The 26252-nt window shown below is 48.0% G+C and overlaps 2 protein-coding genes across 13 annotated transcripts in view; one reads left to right on the top strand and one right to left on the bottom strand.

Annotated features, from left to right (window-relative positions):
- LOC120426136 (cell adhesion molecule Dscam2) overlaps positions 1-26252 on the top strand; it is a 430444-nt gene that overhangs the window by 292486 nt on the left and 111706 nt on the right. The window lies entirely within an intron of this gene.
- Positions 19740-25637, bottom strand: LOC120430513 (uncharacterized). The gene has a single exon (XM_039595612.2). The coding sequence runs from the start codon at positions 25620-25622 to the stop codon at positions 19740-19742; it is 5883 nt and encodes a 1960-aa protein (XP_039451546.1). The 5' UTR covers positions 25623-25637.

Here is a 26252-nt window from a genome sequence, read left to right as displayed (position 1 = left end):
CAAAGTCCCAGATGGTTTTTGGAAAAAGTTGTTCGGGGACCTAAAAAACACATTCACCAAAATTTGGCAGCTCATTCAGCATGCTTTAAACAAGCTCTGGCCCAAATATGAGCATCCTGGATAGGGTCTGGCATGAGTTATGGGACTTTGAGTGAAAATGATGAGATTTTTGAAAATTCGACAAAGTCCCAGATGATTTTTGGAAAAAGTTGTTCGGGGACCTAAAAAACACATTCACCAAAATTAAGCAGCTCATTCAGCATGCTTTAAACAAGCTCTGGCCCAAATATGAGCATCCTGGATAGGGTCTGGCATGAGTTATGGGACATTGAGTGGAAACGATGAGATTTTTGAAAATTCGACAAAGTCCCAGATGATTTTTGGAAAAAGTTGTTCGGGGATCTAAAAAACACATTCACCAAAATTTGGCAGCTCGTTCAGGATGCTTTGAACTACGCCTGGCCCAAATATGAGCATCCTGGATAGGGTCTGGCATGAGTTATGGGACTTTGAGTGGAAACGATGAGATTTTTGAAAATTCGACAAAGTCCCAGACGGTTTTTGGAAAAAGTTGTTCGGGGACCTAAAAAACACATTCACCAAAATTTGGCAGCTCGTTCAGGATGCTTTGAACTACGCCTGGCCCAAATATGAGCATCCTGGATAGGGTCTGGCATGAGTTATAAGACTTTGAGTGAAAATGATGAGATTTTTGAAAATTCGACAAAGTCCCAGATGATTTTTGGAAAAAGTTGTTCGGGGATCTAAAAAACACATTCACCAAAATTTGGCAGCTCGTTCAGGATGCTTTGAACTACGCCTGGCCCAAATATGAGCATCCTGGATAGGGTCTGGCATGAGTTATGGGACTTTGAGTGGAAACGATGAGATTTTTGAAAATTCGACAAAGTCCCAGATGGTTTTTGGAAAAAGTTGTTCGGGGACCTAAAAAACACATTCACCAAAATTTGGCAGCTCGTTCAGGATGCTTTGAACTACGCCTGGCCCAAATATGAGCATCCTGGATAGGGTCTGGCATGAGTTATAAGACTTTGAGTGAAAATGATGAGATTTTTGAAAATTCGACAAAGTCCCAGATGATTTTTGGAAAAAGTTGTTCGGGGACCTAAAAAACACATTCACCAAAATTTGGCAGCTCGTTCAGCATGCTTTAAACAAGCTCTGGCCCAAATATGAGCATCCTGGATAGGGTCTGGCATGAGTTATGGGACTTTGAGTGAAAATGATGAGATTTTTGAAAATTCGACAAAGTCCCAGATGATTTTTGGAAAAAGTTGTTCGGGGACCTAAAAAACACATTCACCAAAATTAAGCAGCTCATTCAGCATGCTTTAAACAAGCTCTGGCCCAAATATGAGCATCCTGGATAGGGTCTGGCATGAGTTATGGGACATTGAGTGGAAACGATGAGATTTTTGAAAATTCGACAAAGTCCCAGATGATTTTTGGAAAAAGTTGTTCGGGGATCTAAAAAACACATTCACCAAAATTTGGCAGCTCGTTCAGGATGCTTTGAACTACGCCTGGCCCAAATATGAGCATCCTGGATAGGGTCTGGCATGAGTTATGGGACTTTGAGTGGAAACGATGAGATTTTTGAAAATTCGACAAAGTCCCAGACGGTTTTTGGAAAAAGTTGTTCGGGGACCTAAAAAACACATTCACCAAAATTTGGCAGCTCGTTCAGGATGCTTTGAACTACGCCTGGCCCAAATATGAGCATCCTGGATAGGGTCTGGCATGAGTTATAAGACTTTGAGTGAAAATGATGAGATTTTTGAAAATTCGACAAAGTCCCAGATGATTTTTGGAAAAAGTTGTTCGGGGACCTAAAAAACACATTCACCAAAATTAAGCAGCTCATTCAGCATGCTTTAAACAAGCTCTGGCCCAAATATGAGCATCCTGGATAGGGTCTGGCATGAGTTATGGGACTTTGAGTGGAAACGATGAGATTTTTGAAAATTCGACAAAGTCCCAGATGATTTTTGGAAAAAGTTGTTCGGGGACCTAAAAAACACATTCACCAAAATTTGGCAGCTCGTTCAGCATGCTTTAAACAAGCTCTGGCCCAAATATGAGCATCCTGGATAGGGTCTGTCATGAGTTATGGGACTTTGAGTGAAAATGATGAGATTTTTGAAAATTCGACAAAGTCCCAGATGATTTTTGGAAAAAGTTGTTCGGGGACCTAAAAAACACATTCACCAAAATTAAGCAGCTCATTCAGCATGCTTTAAACAAGCTCTGGCCCAAATATGAGCATCCTGGATAGGGTCTGGCATGAGTTATGGGACATTGAGTGGAAACGATGAGATTTTTGAAAATTCGACAAAGTCCCAGATGATTTTTGGAAAAAGTTGTTCGGGGATCTAAAAAACACATTCACCAAAATTTGGCAGCTCGTTCAGGATGCTTTGAACTACGCCTGGCCCAAATATGAGCATCCTGGATAGGGTCTGGCATGAGTTATGGGACTTTGAGTGGAAACGATGAGATTTTTGAAAATTCGACAAAGTCCCAGACGGTTTTTGGAAAAAGTTGTTCGGGGACCTAAAAAACACATTCACCAAAATTTGGCAGCTCGTTCAGGATGCTTTGAACTACGCCTGGCCCAAATATGAGCATCCTGGATAGGGTCTGGCATGAGTTATAAGACTTTGAGTGAAAATGATGAGATTTTTGAAAATTCGACAAAGTCCCAGATGATTTTTGGAAAAAGTTGTTCGGGGACCTAAAAAACACATTCACCAAAATTAAGCAGCTCATTCAGCATGCTTTAAACAAGCTCTGGCCCAAATATGAGCATCCTGGATAGGGTCTGGCATGAGTTATGGGATTTTGAGTGGAAACGATGAGATTTTTGAAAATTCGACAAAGTCCCAGATGATTTTTGGAAAAAGTTGTTCGGGGACCTAAAAAACACATTCACCAAAATTTGGCAGCTCGTTCAGCATGCTTTAAACAAGCTCTGGCCCAAATATGAGCATCCTGGATAGGGTCTGGCATGAGTTATGGGACTTTGAGTGAAAATGATGAGATTTTTGAAAATTCGACAAAGTCCCAGATGATTTTTGGAAAAAGTTGTTCGGGGACCTAAAAAACACATTCACCAAAATTAAGCAGCTCATTCAGCATGCTTTAAACAAGCTCTGGCCCAAATATGAGCATCCTGGATAGGGTCTGGCATGAGTTATGGGACATTGAGTGGAAACGATGAGATTTTTGAAAATTCGACAAAGTCCCAGATGATTTTTGGAAAAAGTTGTTCGGGGATCTAAAAAACACATTCACCAAAATTTGGCAGCTCGTTCAGGATGCTTTGAACTACGCCTGGCCCAAATATGAGCATCCTGGATAGGGTCTGGCATGAGTTATGGGACTTTGAGTGGAAACGATGAGATTTTTGAAAATTCGACAAAGTCCCAGACGGTTTTTGGAAAAAGTTGTTCGGGGACCTAAAAAACACATTCACCAAAATTTGGCAGCTCGTTCAGGATGCTTTGAACTACGCCTGGCCCAAATATGAGCATCCTGGATAGGGTCTGGCATGAGTTATGGGACTTTGAGTGAAAATGATGAGATTTTTGAAAATTCGACAAAGTCCCAGATGGTTTTTGGAAAAAGTTGTTCGGGGACCTAAAAAACACATTTAACAAAATTTGGCAGCTCGTTCAGGATGCTTTGAACTACGCCTGGCCCAAATATGAGCATCCTGGATAGGGTCTGGCATGAGTTATGGGACTTTGAGTGGAAACGATGAGATTTTTGAAAATTCGACAAAGTCCCAGATGATTTTTGGAAAAAGTTGTTCGGGGACCTAAAAAACACATTCACCAAAATTTGGCAGCTCATTCAGGATGCTTTGAACTACGCCTGGCCCAAATATGAGCATCCTGGATAGGGTCTGGCATGAGTTATGGGACATTGAGTGGAAACGATGAGATTTTTGAAAATTCGACAAAGTCCCAGATGGTTTTTGGAAAAAGTTGTTCGGGGACCTAAAAAACACATTCACCAAAATTTGGCAGCTCGTTCAGGATGCTTTGAACTACGCCTGGCCCAAATATGAGCATCCTGGATAGGGTCTGGCATGAGTTATAAGACTTTGAGTGAAAATGATGAGATTTTTGAAAATTCGACAAAGTCCCAGATGATTTTTGGAAAAAGTTGTTCGGGGACCTAAAAAACACATTCACCAAAATTTGGCAGCTCGTTCAGCATGCTTTAAACAAGCTCTGGCCCAAATATGAGCATCCTGGATAGGGTCTGGCATGAGTTATGGGACTTTGAGTGGAAACGATGAGATTTTTGAAAATTCGACAAAGTCCCAGATGATTTTTGGAAAAAGTTGTTCGGGGACCTAAAAAACACATTCACCAAAATTTGGCAGCTCGTTCAGGATGCTTTGAACTACGCCTGGCCCAAATATGAGCATCCTGGATAGGGTCTGGCATGAGTTATGGGACTTTGAGTGGAAACGATGAGATTTTTGAAAATTCGACAAAGTCCCAGACGGTTTTTGGAAAAAGTTGTTCGGGGACCTAAAAAACACATTCACCAAAATTTGGCAGCTCGTTCAGGATGCTTTGAACTACGCCTGGCCCAAATATGAGCATCCTGGATAGGGTCTGGCATGAGTTATGGGACTTTGAGTGGAAACGATGAGATTTTTGAAAATTCGACAAAGTCCCAGATGGTTTTTGGAAAAAGTTGTTCGGGGACCTAAAAAACACATTCACCAAAATTTGGCAGCTCGTTCAGGATGCTTTGAACTACGCCTGGCCCAAATATGAGCATCCTGGATAGGGTCTGGCATGAGTTATAAGACTTTGAGTGAAAATGATGAGATTTTTGAAAATTCGACAAAGTCCCAGATGATTTTTGGAAAAAGTTGTTCGGGGACCTAAAAAACACATTCACCAAAATTTGGCAGCTCGTTCAGCATGCTTTAAACAAGCTCTGGCCCAAATATGAGCATCCTGGATAGGGTCTGGCATGAGTTATGGGACTTTGAGTGGAAACGATGAGATTTTTGAAAATTCGACAAAGTCCCAGATGATTTTTGGAAAAAGTTGTTCGGGGACCTAAAAAACACATTCACCAAAATTTGGCAGCTCGTTCAGCATGCTTTAAACAAGCTCTGGCCCAAATATGAGCATCCTGGATAGGGTCTGGCATGAGTTATGGGACTTTGAGTGAAAATGATGAGATTTTTGAAAATTCGACAAAGTCCCAGATGATTTTTGGAAAAAGTTGTTCGGGGACCTAAAAAACACATTCACCAAAATTAAGCAGCTCATTCAGCATGCTTTAAACAAGCTCTGGCCCAAATATGAGCATCCTGGATAGGGTCTGGCATGAGTTATGGGACATTGAGTGGAAACGATGAGATTTTTGAAAATTCGACAAAGTCCCAGATGATTTTTGGAAAAAGTTGTTCGGGGATCTAAAAAACACATTCACCAAAATTTGGCAGCTCGTTCAGGATGCTTTGAACTACGCCTGGCCCAAATATGAGCATCCTGGATAGGGTCTGGCATGAGTTATGGGACTTTGAGTGGAAACGATGAGATTTTTGAAAATTCGACAAAGTCCCAGACGGTTTTTGGAAAAAGTTGTTCGGGGACCTAAAAAACACATTCACCAAAATTTGGCAGCTCGTTCAGGATGCTTTGAACTACGCCTGGCCCAAATATGAGCATCCTGGATAGGGTCTGGCATGAGTTATAAGACTTTGAGTGAAAATGATGAGATTTTTGAAAATTCGACAAAGTCCCAGATGATTTTTGGAAAAAGTTGTTCGGGGATCTAAAAAACACATTCACCAAAATTTGGCAGCTCGTTCAGGATGCTTTGAACTACGCCTGGCCCAAATATGAGCATCCTGGATAGGGTCTGGCATGAGTTATGGGACTTTGAGTGGAAACGATGAGATTTTTGAAAATTCGACAAAGTCCCAGATGGTTTTTGGAAAAAGTTGTTCGGGGACCTAAAAAACACATTCACCAAAATTTGGCAGCTCGTTCAGGATGCTTTGAACTACGCCTGGCCCAAATATGAGCATCCTGGATAGGGTCTGGCATGAGTTATAAGACTTTGAGTGAAAATGATGAGATTTTTGAAAATTCGACAAAGTCCCAGATGATTTTTGGAAAAAGTTGTTCGGGGACCTAAAAAACACATTCACCAAAATTTGGCAGCTCGTTCAGCATGCTTTAAACAAGCTCTGGCCCAAATATGAGCATCCTGGATAGGGTCTGGCATGAGTTATGGGACTTTGAGTGAAAATGATGAGATTTTTGAAAATTCGACAAAGTCCCAGATGATTTTTGGAAAAAGTTGTTCGGGGACCTAAAAAACACATTCACCAAAATTAAGCAGCTCATTCAGCATGCTTTAAACAAGCTCTGGCCCAAATATGAGCATCCTGGATAGGGTCTGGCATGAGTTATGGGACATTGAGTGGAAACGATGAGATTTTTGAAAATTCGACAAAGTCCCAGATGATTTTTGGAAAAAGTTGTTCGGGGATCTAAAAAACACATGTGTGTGTGTGTGTGTGGTCCAATCCAATACCCGCTAACCGGTAGCGAAATTATGGGAAAGTATAATTTGTATCAGACTGTGTACATGCCGAATGCTGATACAGCTTATCTCAGTCCCGGGTATTAGGTGGTGATAGCCCTCGCGCTGCTTCCAACGACCCATTTCAGAATGACAGAGCTCCTTGCGGTCCAATTCCGAGGTCGCTGGGCATTGTTCGGCCCCGCCTAAACATAGAAGCAAGCATCTGAAGGAAACTCGATCTATATTTAGACTTCCAATCCCCTCAGGCAAATCAGGGATCAGCGCGTATTTAATATGAGAAGATAACATGTTTCAACACTGCGGATCAATACACTGCAAGATTGTGAACCTTCTGATGGCCGACTGTTTAGCGTCCCAGACCACCAATCCAAAGGTGTGAGTTCGAGTCCCACCTGATTCATTTTAGTTTATATTCATATTCAAATTCCTGATTCCAAATTTCAAAGGTACCGACCGGGATTTAATCCCTGAACCTTCTGCTTGGGAGACAGAAGCCGTAACCATTAAGCCACGGAGCCGGTTCCTTCGGGGATCTAAAAAACACATTCACCAAAATTTGGCAGCTCGTTCAGGATGCTTTGAACTACGCCTGGCCCAAATATGAGCATCCTGGATAGGGTCTGGCATGAGTTATGGGACTTTGAGTGGAAACGATGAGATTTTTGAAAATTCGACAAAGTCCCAGACGGTTTTTGGAAAAAGTTGTTCGGGGACCTAAAAAACACATTCACCAAAATTTGGCAGCTCGTTCAGGATGCTTTGAACTACGCCTGGCCCAAATATGAGCATCCTGGATAGGGTCTGGCATGAGTTATAAGACTTTGAGTGAAAATGATGAGATTTTTGAAAATTCGACAAAGTCCCAGACGGTTTTTGGAAAAAGTTGTTCGGGGACCTAAAAAACACATTCACCAAAATTTGGCAGCTCGTTCAGCATGCTTTAAACAAGCTCTGGCCCAAATATGAGCATCCTGGATAGGGTCTGGCACTCGGGGCAAGACAGTGAGCAAGGGAGTAGGTCTTATTACTCCAAGTTTCTCCCGTTTCCTCTACTTTGCTCCCGTTTGCTCTGAAATTTTGCTTTTGACAGTTTATCTCGGTTGCTCTACATTTCTCCCGATTCCTCCCGATTGCTCCCGTTTCTTCACGGTTCCTCTGAGAGAAAAGAGCAAAAAATGAGAGAAGAGCGAAACAAGAAATAATTGACGTTTTGTTTATTTACAATTTGGATCGGTTTGTTTGCGCAGAAAACTTTTCTGTTTTTAGGAAAAATGCGATGTCCTTGTTCCTGTGGGCCCCTAGCGGTACATTTCGGCCAAAAAAGTGACCAAGTGTCCGCGTGGAATATGCGCCAAGGTAAAATACTTTGTGGAATTCGCTTAGTAAAGAATTTTGTGCTAGTTTTGCTCGAAAAATTTTCTCTCTGCAGGTTGGTTGACTGACAGAATTATCCGACCCCGAATGCGACCGCAACCTGCGTTTTTCGGCTGTTAACTTTGGATGGTCGGGGAGGAAGTAACGGCGGAAAAGTGTTTGCCGCATGCTCGCTAGGTTCCAGCTCCGGTTGGACTTCTCGACAGTTAGCATCGAGCTGGAAACCGAGGAGTTAAACTTTTCAGCAAGAGCAGTTTGGAAACGAAGTAGATAAACAACAGTTCCATTCCAACCTCGATTTGGACTCAGAGGGTGTAGGATACGGAAGAGAGCCCAGTGCCAACAACAGTGCATGTCCGTTCCGGTTAAAGCCGCTCATTGATCGCTAAGAAGAAGTTCACCGTTTTGATCGGTGACGGTGGAAGTTTATCCAAGAAAACAAACAGAAAGCAGTTTGTTTGGATAGGATTTTTTTGATGACCGCCTTCCAAATAGGTCACGATGCTGATTCCTAAATAAGGCCAGATTTGAAGCACCATAAAGAGGAAGATTTGCAAACGAGCGAAATTTAAAAAATAGACGTGCTGGTGGTGCCGTTCGTTTGTTTAATTTAACAACTTATTCCGTTTCCAATAATACAATAAAATTACAAAAAATAACTATGCGTTTGTCTAGAAAGTTGTTTAGTAGACCCTTAAACCATAGGATCCTTGGACAAATACTGCGCGTAACCAAAGCCTTTGTCGCGGGGATGATTGAAACCTTAGGAAGGGAATCCGATTTCTCAAGGAACCACCTGGCGTGTCCAACTTCGTGGTAGGTGACGATGTGATTCTCTTCCAACGCCTTCGTTTTCTTTTCCATGGCGGTGATTACACGCTCGATGGCTTGATTCGTTTGAGATGCGGGACCGGTGAAAACCGAGTCATGCGGCCATCTTCCGTGGCAAGCCGGTTTGTAATGTACTAGGAAAATACTGCGCGAACCTTGATGTCCGGTGCGAGCACAAAGCTTGTTCGATCGAAACGGCCAGAACGTAGCAGCGCCTTCCCAAGATTGTCCACCCAGTCAGTTGCTGCCAGAACCACGTGTCGTGGTCATGTTAAACACGTTCATCTCAACCAGCAGATGATTGAGCATGTTTCATGCTCGGCACCGATTACGTCGATGAACAGGATGCAGAACTCTTGCTTCCGGGCCAGCCCAACGAACATTCCAGGAACTCCGTGCCGGATACTAAGATAAAGGGCACGTTGGCCTTCCCAACTATCTTCTTTACCAATACCCACTAGCATATTCCGGGTGGTCCCGCAGGCATGAATTTCTCGGAAATCTTCCGGTTGAGCATCAAGCAGCCGAACTGGTTCACGGAGGTTTCGATCGACAAGTATGTAGGGGGTTTGAACCAACCAACGAGGTTGTGTCCAGCTTTGGGCGCACCTGTTGGTGACGTTTGTGCTGGAGTCTCCCGGATTCACGCCGGATCTGCAGCGGACCAGCTTCAAGCCAATGTTTGTGACAAAGCTGAAGGTCCAGGAGATAACGGCGGTCAGGTTTAACAATTCGGAGAGATCGACGGGACCGATCCTGCTGGGGACCAACAATAGAACTTTGGGGTGGACAGCAGGGACAATCTCATCCCGCAGGATCTGTGCCAAGGGTGCCAAGGGCATTGAAACGGGCGGGGACGGCCCACCGCAGGGCTGATGGTCAGCGTGGTCAGCAGCCGCTGAAGGAAAATTTATCGAGCAAATTCCAATACGCCACTCTTGTTTTTGCTGCCGCGTGGACCCGTAGGCATGGCTTTCTTGGAACTCTTGGCACCCACGCGGGTCAATATACTTCAGCGGGTTCTTCCGGAACGTCCCTGGGGGTAAAAAAAAGTCCAGTTAAATCAACCTTTAAACATACGAACCGCATTTTCAGCCAAACATTTTTTGTCGTCGTGTTAGATTGAAAAAATGACACTCGGAGAGAAACGTCATCAATGTCAAAAGTGACATTTCTAACGAGAATGGCATCGTTTCTCTCATTTCTCCCAATTTCTCTCGATTCCTCCCGTTTGCTCCCGGAGTAACTCTAGTTTGTCCTGGTTTTTTCACTGTCTTGCCCCGAGGTCTGGCATGAGTTATGCAGCAAATAAAGTAGTAATCCAGCTGCGTGAAAAAGGCCTGGGTGTAAAACAGGGTGGCCACCTCGGGAAAAAACCGGGAAAACCGGGAAAAACCCGGGAATTTATTCCACCGGGAGAAAACCGGGAAAAACTCGGGAATTCGACTGACAAACCGGGAAAATATTTTAAGTTTAGATAAAATTCGACAAAATCCTCTTAAATGAATTCAATGCAACTTTATTATTCTATTTATTCTAAATTTAAATTTGTGTAATAGACTCAAATTACTAGGCCACGGATGTTTTTTTTTCTGTTGAGTATTCCATGATATTTTTCTTTGGCGAACTTGCTTATAATAAATTGTTCAAGGCCATGCTGTAGACTAGACCGAGCCACGTAGCCCAGTGGTAACGCTTCCGCCTCGTAAGCGGTAGATCGGGGTTCAAATCCCGGCTCGGACCAACACAACTGGTGATCTTTTCCCTTCTGGAATCGATTGCTTAGTAAAGGGAAGGTAGTGTATCGTCACAAACTGGACCTTATCACGACACCTTAGGGAGGCGACCTATGGAATGTTAACATTAACCTTAACATGTTAACATTAAGTTGAAAATGAAACTGCCACTGAATCCGCTTTGTAAATGCCGGCCCCGATACTCTTCAAGGGTGTTCCCCTCAGGAACTGGGAAAGATTTACTTTTACATGCTGTAGACTTGGCGCTATTGCAAGATTCCTACTCAAACAATGTGTCTGAAGGCTTGAAACAGTGAGGTAATCCAAACCTCATTTTCCACCTAAGCTCCCATCTTCTCCGGGATACGAACAGACGACCTTTGGTAGTGAGTTGGTTAGGCCTGGGACATTTACTTCCTCATTCAACGGAGGCGTGATCAGACAAATCTCGTCTCGTAAAATGCCATCGGGGCCAATTGGAGGGAGAAGCAACCACGATTACTACTACACCACCGGACTCGGTTTAAAAACCAAATGTTTGATAAGCTGCAATTTTTTCGATCAAGTTCGCGTGTCAAAAGAAAATTTACTCAGCCGTATGTTTTTTGAAGTCTTATTTCAATAAGTATTGAATTTCATATGCACAATAAACAATCGACTAAATTCATCCGTTTCATTCATCAGCAGCCATGGAAGTTGTTGTCTTCTTATTCCAAAATTATCAAACTTACGGATTTAAATATTGAAAAATGCATTTTTGAATTTAAAAGGCTATCAACCACTCAAAAGTGACTAAAATTAAGTCTCAGAACTTGAATTTGATGTTTAAAGTAAAAAAATAAAATATAAAATACGAAAATTTTGTTTTGTTCATGATTCGATTATCCGAAGTCCCATACAGATCGGATAATCAAACTTCGGATAATCGAACTTCGGATAATCGAGACTTGACTGTATACAATATTTACTGTAAAACATTTGGTGGAATTTCAAAAATCTGTTTTTAGGAGTAGTTTATAAGATGATTTTTGGCTTCCTCAGTCAAACAAATTGTTAAGGACAAATTGCAATGAAACTTTGAGTTTGTGTTTTTAAATCAGATTTGAGTATTTACTTTTGTATAATTTAAAAATGTCGGAAATATTTGGTAATTAAGATATTTTTGTAAAGTTATAAAGTGATATTGTGTTCAAATTCAAAACATTTGAAAAATATCTTTCTTTCAAAATGTATTTTAAAATTGTAAATTAAATTTTGAATAAAATTTTCAGATATATTTAAAAATTACAATATTTTCAGAGTTCTACTGCAAAATAGTCATTTCAATACAGTCACTTTTATGAGGATACTACATCAACACAAAAATTGAATTTTTGTTGGGTTTTATTTAATTCTCATCTGAAATTTTCGTAAAAAAAAGATGAACTCAATTTCGACTGTTTTGGTTGTGTTGTTCAGAAAATCGCAGCACGGTCAATTGATTTTTTACCATTTTGTGTTGCTCAAAAATTTAAAAACATCCAAACATGTTTTTTTTCATGTCCGTGCATAACTTATTTGCAATAAATTTGGCACGGCTCATACAAAGGATGTATCGAGAACTATGTTTATGTTTGCGCGAGCTGGGAGTCGCGACGAGAGGTTGAAGTACAGGCCAACTTAGAGGGTTTTTTTGGACAGTTAATTTTTTTCTAGAAATCATCCCATCAAAACCTAAAAACTTGCCGAAGGTACAAAATCGATCGGCAAAAAATGATCCGTTTTTTTTTAATAAATGGCACTTTTTCTGCACTGCTGCCATAGTGTATAAAGATTTGTATGGACTGATGATGCAACAATAAATTCCCAGAAATAGCTAATTCTTGTAAGAATTGCTCTTATTGAATTTACAAATGCTTTTTCAAAGAAAACTGAAGAGTTGTTGTTGTCTTTTGCAAATCTTTTCTACTCATTTGATACATTGGAAATGCTATTTCCTGTTTTTCAGTAATAATTTATGCAATTCTCAAATTTAATACAAAACAATTTTTTATTGATTTTAAGTTAAGAAAAATTGTGGAGCATGTAAATGAAAAATCACAAGCATTATGGAAATTAGGGGTTTGGATTGAAAACTGATATAAAAAGCTTCGTTTACAACTTACTTACTTTTTGTACACAATTTGAAAGCTTTCTTAATAAATAAAAATATTGAACCAAATGAATACGTTGTGTATGCGTTCAAAAATACTAACTGTTCGGACCTCAGAACAAACTGAATTTTTACAGCAACTTTTCTGGTAGTAGCTTAAAACTAAAAAATATTGATTTTATTACGCATGATTCAGATGGAAATATAATTCAACTCACATGAATAGTTTGCCCTTTATCACCTTTTCCTCACACAAATGCTCTTGTTGCTCACGGGTTAAATTCGCTCTAGTAAACAAAGTTTCGAATTAATTCCACGTCGTATTTCCATTACACCCTACTTACGGTCGCTAAGTGGCTTTAATTATGGTAAATCTGGTGACAAATTATGCCCTCTTTCGTGGCTTTTTACTCCCACACGCGCTGCTGTATTAATTTATAATTAAGAATACAAAATGAGTAAATTCAACGCCCTAAAGAGCCAATAGCAAAACAACTTACAAATCTGGTTAAGCTGATCAACCGATCGAACCAGGAAATTTAAGAAATGATGGTAAATTCGGCTAAATTTACGCAACCACGTTACACTTTGTAATGGCTAATGTGACGATCCAACTTTTTCAATTTCGAGGGTTTACATGGGTTTTCGTCGCGGTCCGGCTTTCCGGCCGTCCGAGTTCTTCTCTGCGTTCTCTCTCATCTCGCGTGATACACTTGCTGGCATAGTATTTTTCATCAACTGCCCAGCGGTGCGAACATTGCCCCGCCCCGTAACTCTGGTGGGAGGAGCCTCCTTCGCACCAGTTTTACGCTCCTGAATTTCTAGCACCGCCAGTTTGCTCACCGGCCGCATCAGCTCTCCTCTGCTTGTCCTCACCAACGCCTGCCGAATGCGTCCATCGGCACCCTTGAAGACCTCCGTCACGATGCCCCGGACCCAGTTACCGCGATTAGCGCCTTCCACGACGTAGACGACATCTCCACACGCGATAGGCTCCGCCTCCGCGTGCCACTTCGTCCGTTGGTTCAGGGTCGGAAGGTACTCCGCAATCCAGCGTTTCCAAAAGCAATCAGCAAGGAGTTGCGACCGCTTGTAGCAGTCTCGGAGAGCTTCGGCTGGACTGGTCGATTCAGCGCGTTGAGCTCCGTCGTTGGCCGTCACTCCTCGCAAGAAATGGTTGGGCGTAAGAGCTTCGGTTGATCCTGCTTCGGTTGACAAGTACGTCAGCGGACGTGTGTTGATGAGATCCTCCGCTTCCGCCAAACTGGTCAGCAACACTTCGTCCGTCAGCTTTCTCCCGTCGTCGAACGCCTTCAGTGCTTCCTTGACCGACCTCACAAGCCTCTCCCAGGCCCCGCCCATGTGCGGCGCTGATGGTGGGTTGAAGTTCCAGCTCGTTCTGGCGTCGGTGAACTCTTCTCTGCATTCCGCGTCCACGCGTACGATCTTCTTACTCGCGCCCTGGAAGTTCGTGCCGTTGTCGCTGAAGAACTCGATGGGCATTCCTCTCCGGCAAGCGAATCGTCTGATAGCCATGACGCACGACTGTGTGGTCAAGCTATGTACGACTTCCAGATGGATGGCACGCGTGGTCAAACACGTGAAGAGGCTGACCCAACGCTTTTCGGAACGCCGCCCGACCGTCACTGCTATTGGGCCGAAGTAGTCGACCCCGGTGTAGCTGAACGCCCGCTGATGTGGAGTCACACGCTGGACTGGAAGTGGTGCCATTCTCGGGATTGCCGGTACGCTTTTCTCCACCTTGCACTTCACGCACGCCGTCATCACCCGCTTCAGCTCGGCTCGTAGGTTCGGGATGAAGAAGCGCTGCCGAAGCTCGTTGATTGCCGTCTCGAAGTACGCGTGGCCCATCTTCTGGTGATAGTGCTCTAGCAGCTTCGTTGTCACAGGATGACCTTTGGGCAGGATGACGGGAAAGCGAACCTCAAACGGAACCATGGTAGCTCGCTCAAGTCGACCGTCAACTCGCATCACTTTCTGCTCATCCAGGAACGGGGTCAGCTTGTACAGCACGCTGCTCTTCTCCAGGGATAGCTTCTTGTCCGCGGGGAGTACGAGGTTTTTAAGAAGGGTTGTCACCTCGTCCGGGAAGTAGTCCGCTTGCGCCCATCTCCACAAGTAGGTTTCCGCCGTCTGGTATTCTTCCCGCCTCAGCGGAACTGGAACTGCTGGCACGGTCCGTTTAACGAGCCCCTTCATCGCCTTCGAAAGGGGAAGCGCTTCGATCGGCAAACCATGGGCTTTTCTGCGACAATTGGAGCGAAATCGAGCCAGGCACGCCACGGATCGTACCATCACCGTCCAGCGAGAAAAGTTTTGAGGCTCGATGATTTGCTCGGTAACAATGATGCTGTGGTACAGCACACTCGCTCGCATCTCCTCGGGTGTATTCAGCTGCACCAGCTGCTTCGAGATGGCCCACAGTCTCTTGGCTTCTTCGATGAATTCCGGCGCTCGTGACCAAGGCCCGTCCGGCCCGAAACTGTGCTTGTTGTCCCACTTGGTGAGCATGTCCGCCAGATTCAGCTTTGATGGCACCTTCCGCCACTCGCTCTGCTTGGTCAGCGTCAGAATTTCGCCGACGCGAAAGGCAACGAATTGCTTATACTTTCGCTGGTCAGAATGGATCCACGACAAAGCAACTTCAGAGTCTGACCAGATGAACCGTTCCGCAATCTTGAGGGTGTGGTTCTCCTGCACGAAGTTCATGAGTCTCGAGCCGACCACATCTGACTGCAGTTCCAAGCGCGGGATGCTGAGCAGCTTCAGCGGTGCCACCTTCGACTTCCCGGACACGAGCGCGCAGATTGGGCCCATCGACGACATAATCCAGAAGAAGGCGACAGCACCGTAAGCGCACTGACTCGCGTCGCAGAACACATGAAGCTCCAACGTCTCGTAGTTCAGATCGTGCGCGCCCTGGAAGTAGTACCGCGGGATTCGAACGCCTTCGACTTCTTGCAGGCGACTCACCCAGCGCTTCCATTTCTCCCACGCTTCGTCGTCGACCGCCTTGTCCCAATCACAGCCAGCCCGCCACAAGTCCTGGATCAAAATCCGCCCGAAGATCGTGAACGAGATCAGAAAACCTTGAGGGTCGAACAGGCTCATTACGCAGCTCGACACCACCCGCTTCGTGGGCCGCAGCTCTCCTTTCAAGTACCGCTCCAGATCCTCTCTCATCTCGGCCGAGAACAAGAACTCGTCGGTGCTCGTGTTCCACACAATGCCCAGCACTCGTTCGTAACCGGTCGTCTTGTTTTGGCTGAGGTGAACTTTCTGATCGGCATTCTTCTCGCCCAGCGCGCGGACAACCTCGCTTGAACTGGCCACCCAATTGCGGATCTCGAAGCCCGCTTTCGAGTGAATGAGTCTGACCTCCTTCGCCCGCTGAATCGCTTCGTCGACCGTCGACGCGCTATCGTAGTAGTCGTCGACATAATGGTTCTCCACGATTGCCTTCGCCGCCGCGGGATACTGCTTCGAGAACTCCTCCGCGTTCTTGTTTTTCACAAACTGCGCGGCACACGGCGAGCAAGTTGCTCCGAAGGTGGCGACGTCCATGATGTACACCTCAGGCTCGGCCGTTGGGTCGTTCCGGAACAGGAACCTCTGGGCGTTCGTATCCTCCTTCCGTATGCGTAGCTGGTGATACATTTCCCTGATATCACCTCCGAATCCGACAGGACGTTCACGGAATCGGAAGATCACGGAAGGAAGCGACGTCAGCATGTCCGGCCCCTTGAGCAGCTGGCTGTTGAGCGAGACTCCCGCCACAGTAGCGGCCGCGTCCCACACGAGGCGTACTTTCTCCGGCTTCTTGGGGTGCGTCACCACGTTCAGCGGCAAGTACCACACCTTTCGCGGATCGCACGCAGCCAGTTCTTGCTGGGAGGCCTTGTGCGCGTAGCCCTTCTGTTGATACTCGACGATTTGGCGCCGCACGTTGTCGTACAGCGAGTCGTTCTTCAGCAGCTTTCTTTCCAGGGATTTCAACCTTTTCAGCGCCATCACGTAGCTGTCGGGGAAACTTGTGTCGTCCGCTTTCCATAACAGGCCGGTCTCGTATCGATCCCCGATGCGCACTGTCGTTGACTCCAGAATCGACCTGGCTCGCTTGGCCTCGTCCGACTCCGGCAGCAGCGCCATGGAGATGCCAGTTTCTTCGAGGAGGTACTGGTTCTTCAGGAGATCATGCAGGTCTTGGTTAGAGACTTGGTGACAAGCATGATGACCTACGAATCCAGCTGCTGGCGCGTTGTTCTCGTGGGGACCGTAGATCGTCCATCCAAGTTTCGACTTTACAGCGATTGGTTCTCCAGCGCCGCCGATCCGAGACTCGAGTGGCGCGTACAGGTGCAGATCCTTCAAGCCAATCAAGATCTTCGGCGCGCCGCGGTAATCTGCCACCGGGAGATCGTGCAGATGCTTGTACTCCTTGACGACGTCTGCGAAGCACACGGTTTGTTCTGGAAGTTTCAGCTCGTTCACGGTGTGGGCGTTCTTGATCTGGAACTGAGTCGACACCCCTCTTGCAGAGATCGACAGGCACACGTTCTCCGATTGTTTCTCCAGCCTTGAAACTCCAGCAGTCCACATAATGCGCAGCGGTTGAACTGAGCCGCGAACGTTCAGCAACTTCGTGATGGACTCGTCCACCAACGTGTACGAAGCTCCCTCGTCCAGAAACGCGATAATGTTGACCGATCTGCCGCCGTTGTACAGCGTGACCGGAATCATCCTGAAGATCACCGGCTGTCCGGCCCGCACATCGTGAGCGTTGCAGTTGGCGACCGTTGCGGGGACATCGCTGTGCAGAAGTGCGTTGTGCCGCTCCTTGCAGTTTTCCACGTTGCACCTGAAGTTCATCCGGCAGCGGGCAGACCCGTGCTCATTCAAGCACAGCTTGCAGAGTTGCCACTTCTTAACAGCGTCCAAACGATCCTCCAATTTCAGCTGCTTGAACTTCTCACAGTTGCGGACTCGATGGTCGGTGCGATCACAAATCCTGCATGGTCTTTTGTTGTTTACACCGGCATGGTTTGTGTCTCCGCTATTCTCCGCAGCAGCGTGAGTGTGAAGGTAGCTTTCGTGCGTTCTGGATCCAGCTTTTGGTTTGGCGTCTCTGCGAGCCTGCGGCTGATGTTGCAGCTGCGGTTCGGTGAACAGTGTGGCCTCGCTTGCATCGGCCACGATGTCCGACAGGAAGTCAGCGAAAGTTCGGAGCGTGACGTGCTTCTTCTGCTTCTTAAACCGAATCCATTCGAGTTTCGACCCGGCGGGTAGTTTCTCCACCAGCTCTCGGATCAACAGTGGGTTGACCAGGTGATCGTTCATGTGGGTGGCCTCGAGGTGGTCTACGAGTTGCTGGACCACGACACCGAAGTAAATGAACGACTCCAGACGATCCGACCTGGGAGAGTCGGCCTTCCGTACCTTGATCAGCAGCGTGTTGAGCAGCTGTTCGGGCCGGCCGTACAGCATACGAAGAGTTTCGATCGCCGCCGGGACCTTCTCGGGCAGCAACAGTAGGCTGCGCACGTTGGTCAACGCTGGCTCCCGAATGCTGTCTTGCAGTCTGGCGAGGTTCTCGACGTTCGAAAATCCGCAGGCCAGGTTCGACGTCTCGTAGCTGCTTATAAACATTGGCCACTCCTCGCAGCGTCCAGTGAATACGGGCAGTTTTCTGGCCAAGAACTGGCGGGCAGTAAGCTGCGCCTTCGTTGGCCCCCGTAGCTGCTTGGGTGGTTCTACTTCCGCCTTTTCCTGCTCATCATCCGACGAACTGGATTCCGTCTCCGTTCCGCTAGTGTCCGAGCCGGACTCGTCTCCTTCGTTGCCGTTACCCTCTTCACCTGAGTCCGCCGGTATCGGAGTCGGTTTTGGTTTGGGTACTTCTGGAATCGGAAGTCCTGGATGTCGGAGCGGCGTTGAGATTCCGCTGGGGCCAGCCGTGCCTGAGACATCGGGCTTCTTTTTGTCCCCTTTGGACTTCTTAATTTTCTTCTCCTTTTTTGTTTGAGGACTCTTTGCCTCGGCCTTCAATTGTGCCATCTTGGCCTCGAAATCTTCTTTATTCTTCTTCTGCTGTTCCTGGAACTGCTTCTCGGCAGCGAGTTGTTGCTCCATGAGCTGCTGCTCGAGGGCCAGCATCTGCCTTTCGGCCTCTTGTTGACGCTGCTGTGTTTGCTGTTGCAGCTCCAGGCGACGTTTGTGCAGCTGTTGTTCCGCGAAGATTCTCTCCTCCTGGCGCTTCGCTTCTGCTTCCAGCTCCTGCAGGGTCTTCTCCAGGTCGTCAAACTTTACAATGACCTGGGTGACTTCCATTTCGGCCGCGCAGTTGGGGCACCTCCAGGAATCGTCCTTGACGCCCTTCTCGAGCTGCGCGCACTCGTAGTGGAAGAATTGCTGGCAGTGGTCGCAGAAGGGCAGGTCACCGTCCTTTTCCACCGCAGCCTTGCAGATCCCGCAGCAATAGCCAGTGAGGTTATTCATTTTTAAGATTGTTCGGACCTCAGAACAAACTGAATTTTTACAGCAACTTTTCTGGTAGTAGCTTAAAACTAAAAAATATTGATTTTATTACGCATGATTCAGATGGAAATATAATTCAACTCACATGAATAGTTTGCCCTTTATCACCTTTTCCTCACACAAATGCTCTTGTTGCTCACGGGTTAAATTCGCTCTAGTAAACAAAGTTTCGAATTAATTCCACGTCGTATTTCCATTACACCCTACTTACGGTCGCTAAGTGGCTTTAATTATGGTAAATCTGGTGACAAATTATGCCCTCTTTCGTGGCTTTTTACTCCCACACGCGCTGCTGTATTAATTTATAATTAAGAATACAAAATGAGTAAATTCAACGCCCTAAAGAGCCAATAGCAAAACAACTTACAAATCTGGTTAAGCTGATCAACCGATCGAACCAGGAAATTTAAGAAATGATGGTAAATTCGGCTAAATTTACGCAACCACGTTACACTTTGTAATGGCTAATGTGACGATCCAACTTTTTCAATTTCGAGGGTTTACATGGGTTTTCGTCGCGGTCCGGCTTTCCGGCCGTCCGAGTTCTTCTCTGCGTTCTCTCTCATCTCGCGTGATACACTTGCTGGCATAGTATTTTTCATCAACTGCCCAGCGGTGCGAACATTGCCCCGCCCCGTAACTCTGGTGGGTGGAGCCTCCTTCGCACCAGTTTTACGCTCCTGGATTTCTAACACCGCCAGTTTGCTCACCGGCCGCTTCAGCTCTCCTCTGCATGTCCTCACCATCGCCTGCCGAATGCGTCCATCGGCACCCTTGAAGACCTCCGTCACGATGCCCCGGACCCAGTTACCGCGATTAGCGCCTTCCACGACGTAGACGACATCTCCACACGCGATAGGCTCCGCCTCCGCGTGCCACTTCGTCCGTTGGTTCAGGGTCGGAAGGTACTCCGCAATCCAGCGTTTCCAAAAGCAGTCAGCAAGGAGTTGCGACCGCTTGTAGCTGTCTCGGAGAGCTTCGGCTGGACTGGTCGATTCCGCGCGTTGCGCTCCATCGTTGGTCGTCACTCCTCGCAAGAAATGGTTGGGCGTAAGAGCTTCGGTTGATCCTGCTTCGGATGACAGATACGTCAGCGGACGTGTGTTGATGAGATCCTCCGCTTCCGCCAAACTGGTCAGCAACACCTCGTCCGTCAGCTTTCTCCCGTCGTCGAACGCCTTCAGAGCTTCCTTGACCGACCTCACAAGCCTCTCCCAGGCCCCGCCCATGTGCGGCGCTGATGGTGGGTTGAAGTTCCAGCTCGTTCTGGCGTCGGTGAACTCTTCTCTGCATTCCGCGTCCACGCGTACGATCTCCTTACTCGCGCCCTGGAAGTTCGTGCCGTTGTCGCTGAAGAACTCGATGGGCATTCCTCTCCGGCAAGCGAATCGTCTGATAGCCATGACGCACGACTGTGTGGTCAAGCTATGCACGACTTCCAGATGGATGGCACGCGTGGTCAAACACGTGAAGAGGCTGACCCAACGCTTTTCGGAACGCCGCCCGACCGTCACTGCTACTGGGCCGAAGTAGTCGACCCCGGTGTAGCTGAACGCCCGCTGATGTGGAGTCACACGCTGGACTGGAAGTGGTGCCATTCTCGGGATCGCCGGTACGCTTTTCTCCACCTTGCACTTCACGCACGCCGTCATCACCCGCTTCAGCTCGGCTCGTAGGTTCGGGATGAAGAAACGCTGCCGAAGCTCGTTGATTGCCGTCTCGAAGTACGCGTGGCCCATCTTCTGGTGATAGTGCTCCAGCAGCTTCGTTGTCACCGGATGACCTTTGGGCAGGATGACGGGAAAGCGAACTTCAAACGGAACCATGGTAGCTCGCTCAAGTCGACCGTCAACTCGCATCACTTTCTGCTCATCCAGGAACGGGGTCAGCTTGTACAGCACGCTGCTCTTCTCCAGGGGTAGCTTCTTGTCCGCGGGGAGTTCGAGGTTTTTAAGAAGGGTTGTCACCTCGTCCGGGAAGTAGTCCGCTTGCGCCCATCTCCACAAGTATGTTTCCGCCATCTGGTATTCTTCCCGCTTCAGCGGGACTGGAACTGCTGGCACGGTCCTTTTCACGAGCCCCTTCATCGCCTTCGAAAGGGGAAGTGCTTCGATCGGCAAACCCTTTGCTTTTCTGCGACAATTGGAGCGAAATCGAGCCAGGCACGCCACGGATCTTACCATCACCGTCCAGCGAGAGAAGTTTTGAGGATCGATGATTTGCTCGGTGACAATGATGCTGTGGTACAGCACACTCGCTCGCATCTCCTCGGGCGTGTTCAGCTGCACCTGCTGCTTCGAGATGGCCCACAGTCTCTTGGCTTCTTCGATGAATTCCGGCGCTCGTGACCATGGCCCGTCCGGCCCGAAACTGTGCTTGTTGTCCCACTTGGTGAGCATGTCTGCCAGATTCAGCTTTGATGGCACCTTCCGCCACTCGCTCTGCTTGGTCAGCGTCAGAATTTCGCCGACGCGAAAGGCAACGAATTGCTTATACTTTCGCTGGTCAGAATGGATCCACGACAAAGCAACTTCAGAGTCTGACCAGATGAACCGTTCCGCAATCTTGAGGGTGTGGTTCTCCTGCACGAAGTTCATGAGTCTCGAGCCGACCACATCTGACTGCAGTTCCAAGCGCGGGATGCTGAGCAGCTTCAGCGGTGCCACCTTTGACTTCCCGGACACGAGCGCGCAGATTGGGCCCATCGACGACATAATCCAGAAGAAGGCGACAGCACCGTAAGCGCACTGACTCGCGTCGCAGAACACATGAAGCTCCAACGTCTCGTAGTTCAGATCGTGCGCGCCCTGGAAGTAGTACCGCGGGATTCGAACGCCTTCGACTTCTTGCAGGCGACTCACCCAGCGCTTCCATTTCTCCCACGCTTCGTCGTCGACCGCCTTGTCCCAATCACAGCCAGCCCGCCACAAGTCCTGGATCAAAATCCGCCCGAAGATCGTGAACGAGATCAGAAAACCTTGAGGGTCGAACAGGCTCATTACGCAGCTCGACACCACCCGCTTCGTGGGCCGCAGCTCTCCTTTCAAGTACCGCTCCAGATCCTCTCTCATCTCGGCCGAGAACAAGAACTCGTCGGTGCTCGTGTTCCACACAATGCCCAGCACTCGTTCGTAACCGGTCGTCTTGTTTTGGCTGAGGTGAACTTTCTGATCGGCTTCCTTCTCGCCCAGCGCGCTGACAACCTCGCTTGAACTGGCCACCCAATTGCGGATCTCGAAGCCCGCTTTCGAGTGGATGAGTCTGACCTCCTTCGCCCGCTGAATCGCTTCGTCGACCGTCGACGCGCTGTCGTAGTAGTCGTCGACATAATGGTTCTCCACGATTGCCTTCGCCGCCGCGGGATACTGCTTCGAGAACTCCTCCGCGTTCTTGTTTTTCACAAACTGCGCGGCACACGGCGAGCAAGTTGCCCCGAAGGTGGCGACGTCCATGATGTACACCTCAGGCTCGGCCGTTGGGTCGTTCCGGAACAGGAACCTCTGGGCGTTCGTATCCTCCTTCCGTATGCGCAGCTGGTGATACATTTCCCTGATATCACCACCGAATCCGACAGGACGTTCACGGAATCGGAAGATCACGGAAGGAAGCGACGTCAGCATGTCCGGCCCCTTGAGCAGCTGGCTGTTGAGCGAGACTCCCGCCACAGTAGCGGCCGCGTCCCACACGAGGCGTACTTTCTCCGGCTTCTTGGGGTGCGTCACCACGTTCAGCGGCAAGTACCACACCTTTCGCGGATCGCACGCAGCCAGTTCTTGCTGGGAGGCCTTGTGCGCGTAGCCCTTCTGTTGATACTCGACGATTTGGCGCCGCACGTTGTCGTACAGCGAGTCGTTCTTCAGCAGCTTTCTTTCCAGGGATTTCAACCTTTTCAGCGCCATCACGTAGCTGTCGGGGAAACTTGTGTCGTCCGCTTTCCATAACAGGCCGGTCTCGTATCGATCCCCGATGCGCACTGTCGTTGACTCCAGAATCGACCTGGCTCGCTTGTCCTCGTCCGACTCCGGCAGCAGCGCCATGGAGATGCCAGTTTCTTCGAGGAGGTACTGGTTCTTCAGGAGATCATGCAGGTCTTGGTTAGAGACTTGGTGACAAGCATGATGACCTACGAATCCAGCTGCTGGCGCGTTGTTCTCGTGGGGGCCGTAGATCGTCCATCCAAGTTTCGACTTTACAGCGATTGGTTCTCCAGCGCCGCCGATGCGAGACTCGAGAGGCGCGTACAGGTGCAGATCCTTCAAGCCAATCAAGATCTTCGGCGCGCCGCGGTAATCTGCCACCGGGAGATCGTGCAGATGCTTGTACTCCTTGACGACGTCGGCGAAGCACACGGTTTGTTCCGGAAGCTTCAGCTCGTTCACGGTGTGGGCGTTCTTGATCTGGAACTGAGTCGACACCCCTCTGGCAGAGATCGACAGGCAGACGTTCTCCGATTGTTTCTCCAGCCTTGAAACTCCAGCGGTCCACATAATGCGCAGCGGTTGAACTGAGCCGCGAACGTTCAGCAACTTCGTGATGGACTCGTCCACCAACGTGTACGAAGCTCCCTCGTCCAGAAACGCGATAATGTTGACCGATCTGCCGCCGTTGTACAGCGTGACCGGAATCATCCTGAAGATCACCGGCTGTCTGGCCCGCACATCGTGAGCGTTGCAGTTGGCGACCGTTGCGGGGACATCGCTGTGCAGAAGTGCGTTGTGCCGCTCCTTGCAGTTTCCCACGTTGCACCTGAAGTTCATCCGGCAGCGGGCAGACCCGTGCTCATTCAGGCACAGCTTGCAGAGTTGCCACTTCTTGACTGCGTCCAAACGATCCTCCAATTTCAGCTGCTTGAACTTCTCACAGTTGCGGACTCGATGGTCGGTGCGATCACAAATCCTGCATGGTCTTTTGTTGTTTACACCGGCATGGTTTGTGTCTCCGCTATTCTCCGCAGCAGCGTGAGTGTGAAGGTAGCTTTCGTGCGTTCTGGATCCAGCTTTTGGTTTGGCGTCTCTGCGAGCCTGCGGCTGATGTTGCAGCTGCGGTTCGGTGAACAGTGTGGCCTCGCTTGCATCGGTCACGATGTCCGACAGGAAGTCAGCGAAAGTTCGGAGCGAGACGTGCTTCTTCAGCTTCTTGAACCGAATCCATTCGAGTTTCGACCCGGCGGGTAGTTTTTCCACCAGCTCTCGGATCAACAGTGGGTTGACCAAGTGATCGTTCATGTGGGTGGCCTCGAGGTGGTCTACGAGCTGCTGGACCACGACGCCGAAGTAAATGAACGACTCCAGACGATCCGACCTGGGAGAGTCGGCCTTCCGTACCTTGATCAACAGCGTGTTGAGCAGCTGTTCGGGCCGGCCGTACAGCATGCGTAGAGTTTCGATCGCCGCCGGGACCTTCTCGGGCAGCAACAGTAGGCTGCGCACGTTGGTCAACGCTGGCTCCCGAATGCTGTCTTGCAGTCTGGCGAGGTTCTCGACGTTCGAAAATCCGCAGGCCAGGTTCGACGTCTCGTAGCTGCTTATAAACATTGGCCACTCCTCGCAGCGTCCAGTGAACACGGGCAGTTTTCTGGCCAAGAACTGGCGGGCAGTAAGCTGCGCCTTCGTTGGCCCCCGTAGCTGCTTGGGTGGTTCTACTTCCGCTTTTCCCTGCTCATCATCCGACGAACTGGATTCCGTCTCCGTTCCGCTAGTGTCCGAGCCGGACTCGTCTCCTTCGTTGCCGTTACCCTCTTCACCTGAGTCCGCCGGTATCGGAGTCGGTTTTGGTTTGGGTACTTCTGGAATCGTAACTCCCGGATGTCGGAGCGGCGTTGAGATTCCGCTGGGGCCAGCCGTGCCTGAGGCATCGAGCTTCTTTTTGTCCCCTTTGGACTTCTTGATTTTCTTTTCCTTTTTTGTTTTAGGACTCTTTGCCTCGGCTTTCAGTTGTGCCATCTTGGCCTCGAATTCTTCCTTATTCTTCTTCTGCTGTTCCTGGAACTGCTTCTCGGCAGCGAGTTGTTGCTCCATGAGCTGCTGCTCGAGGGCCAGCATCTGCCTTTCGGCCTCTTGTTGACGCTGCTGTGTTTGCTGTTGCAGCTCCAGGCGACGTTTGTGCAGCTGTTGTTCCGCGAAGATTCTCTCCTCCTGGCGCTTCGCTTCTGCTTCCAGCTCCTGCAGGGTCTTCTCCAGGTCGTCAAACTTTACAATGACCTGGGTGACTTCCATTTCGGCCGCGCAGTTGGGGCACCTCCAGGAATCGTCCTTGACGCCCTTCTCGAGCTGCGCGCACTCGTAGTGGAAGAATTGCTGGCAGTGGTCGCAGAAGGGCAGGTCACCGTCCTTTTCCACCGCAGCCTTGCAGATCCCGCAGCAATAGCCAGTGAGGTTATTCATTTTTAAGATTGTTCGGACCTCAGAACAAACTGAATTTTTACAGCAACTTTTCTGGTAGTAGCTTAAAACTAAAAAATATTGATTTTATTACGCATGATTCAGATGGAAATATAATTCAACTCACATGAATAGTTTGCCCTTTATCACCTTTTCCTCACACAAATGCTCTTGTTGCTCACGGGTTAAATTCGCTCTAGTAAACAAAGTTTCGAATTAATTCCACGTCGTATTTCCATTACACCCTACTTACGGTCGCTAAGTGGCTTTAATTATGGTAAATCTGGTGACAAATTATGCCCTCTTTCGTGGCTTTTTACTCCCACACGCGCTGCTGTATTAATTTATAATTAAGAATACAAAATGAGTAAATTCAACGCCCTAAAGAGCCAATAGCAAAACAACTTACAAATCTGGTTAAGCTGATCAACCGATCGAACCAGGAAATTTAAGAAATGATGGTAAATTCGGCTAAATTTACGCAACCACGTTACACTTTGTAATGGCTAATGTGACGATCCAACTTTTTCAATTTCGAGGGTTTACATGGGTTTTCGTCGCGGTCCGGCTTTCCGGCCGTCCGAGTTCTTCTCTGCGTTCTCTCTCATCTCGCGTGATACACTTGCTGGCATA

This window comes from Culex pipiens, chromosome 3, assembly GCF_016801865.2.
Source record: "Culex pipiens pallens isolate TS chromosome 3, TS_CPP_V2, whole genome shotgun sequence".
Taxonomy (NCBI): Eukaryota; Metazoa; Arthropoda; class Insecta; order Diptera; family Culicidae; genus Culex; species Culex pipiens.
This window is presented reverse-complemented; position numbering and strand designations above follow the sequence as displayed.

Excerpts from the sequence above, each read along its gene's own strand:
- LOC120430513 (XM_039595612.2), bottom strand. The coding sequence starts at position 25,622 with ATGAATAACCTCACTGGCTATTGCTGCGGGATCTGCAAGGCTGCGGTG.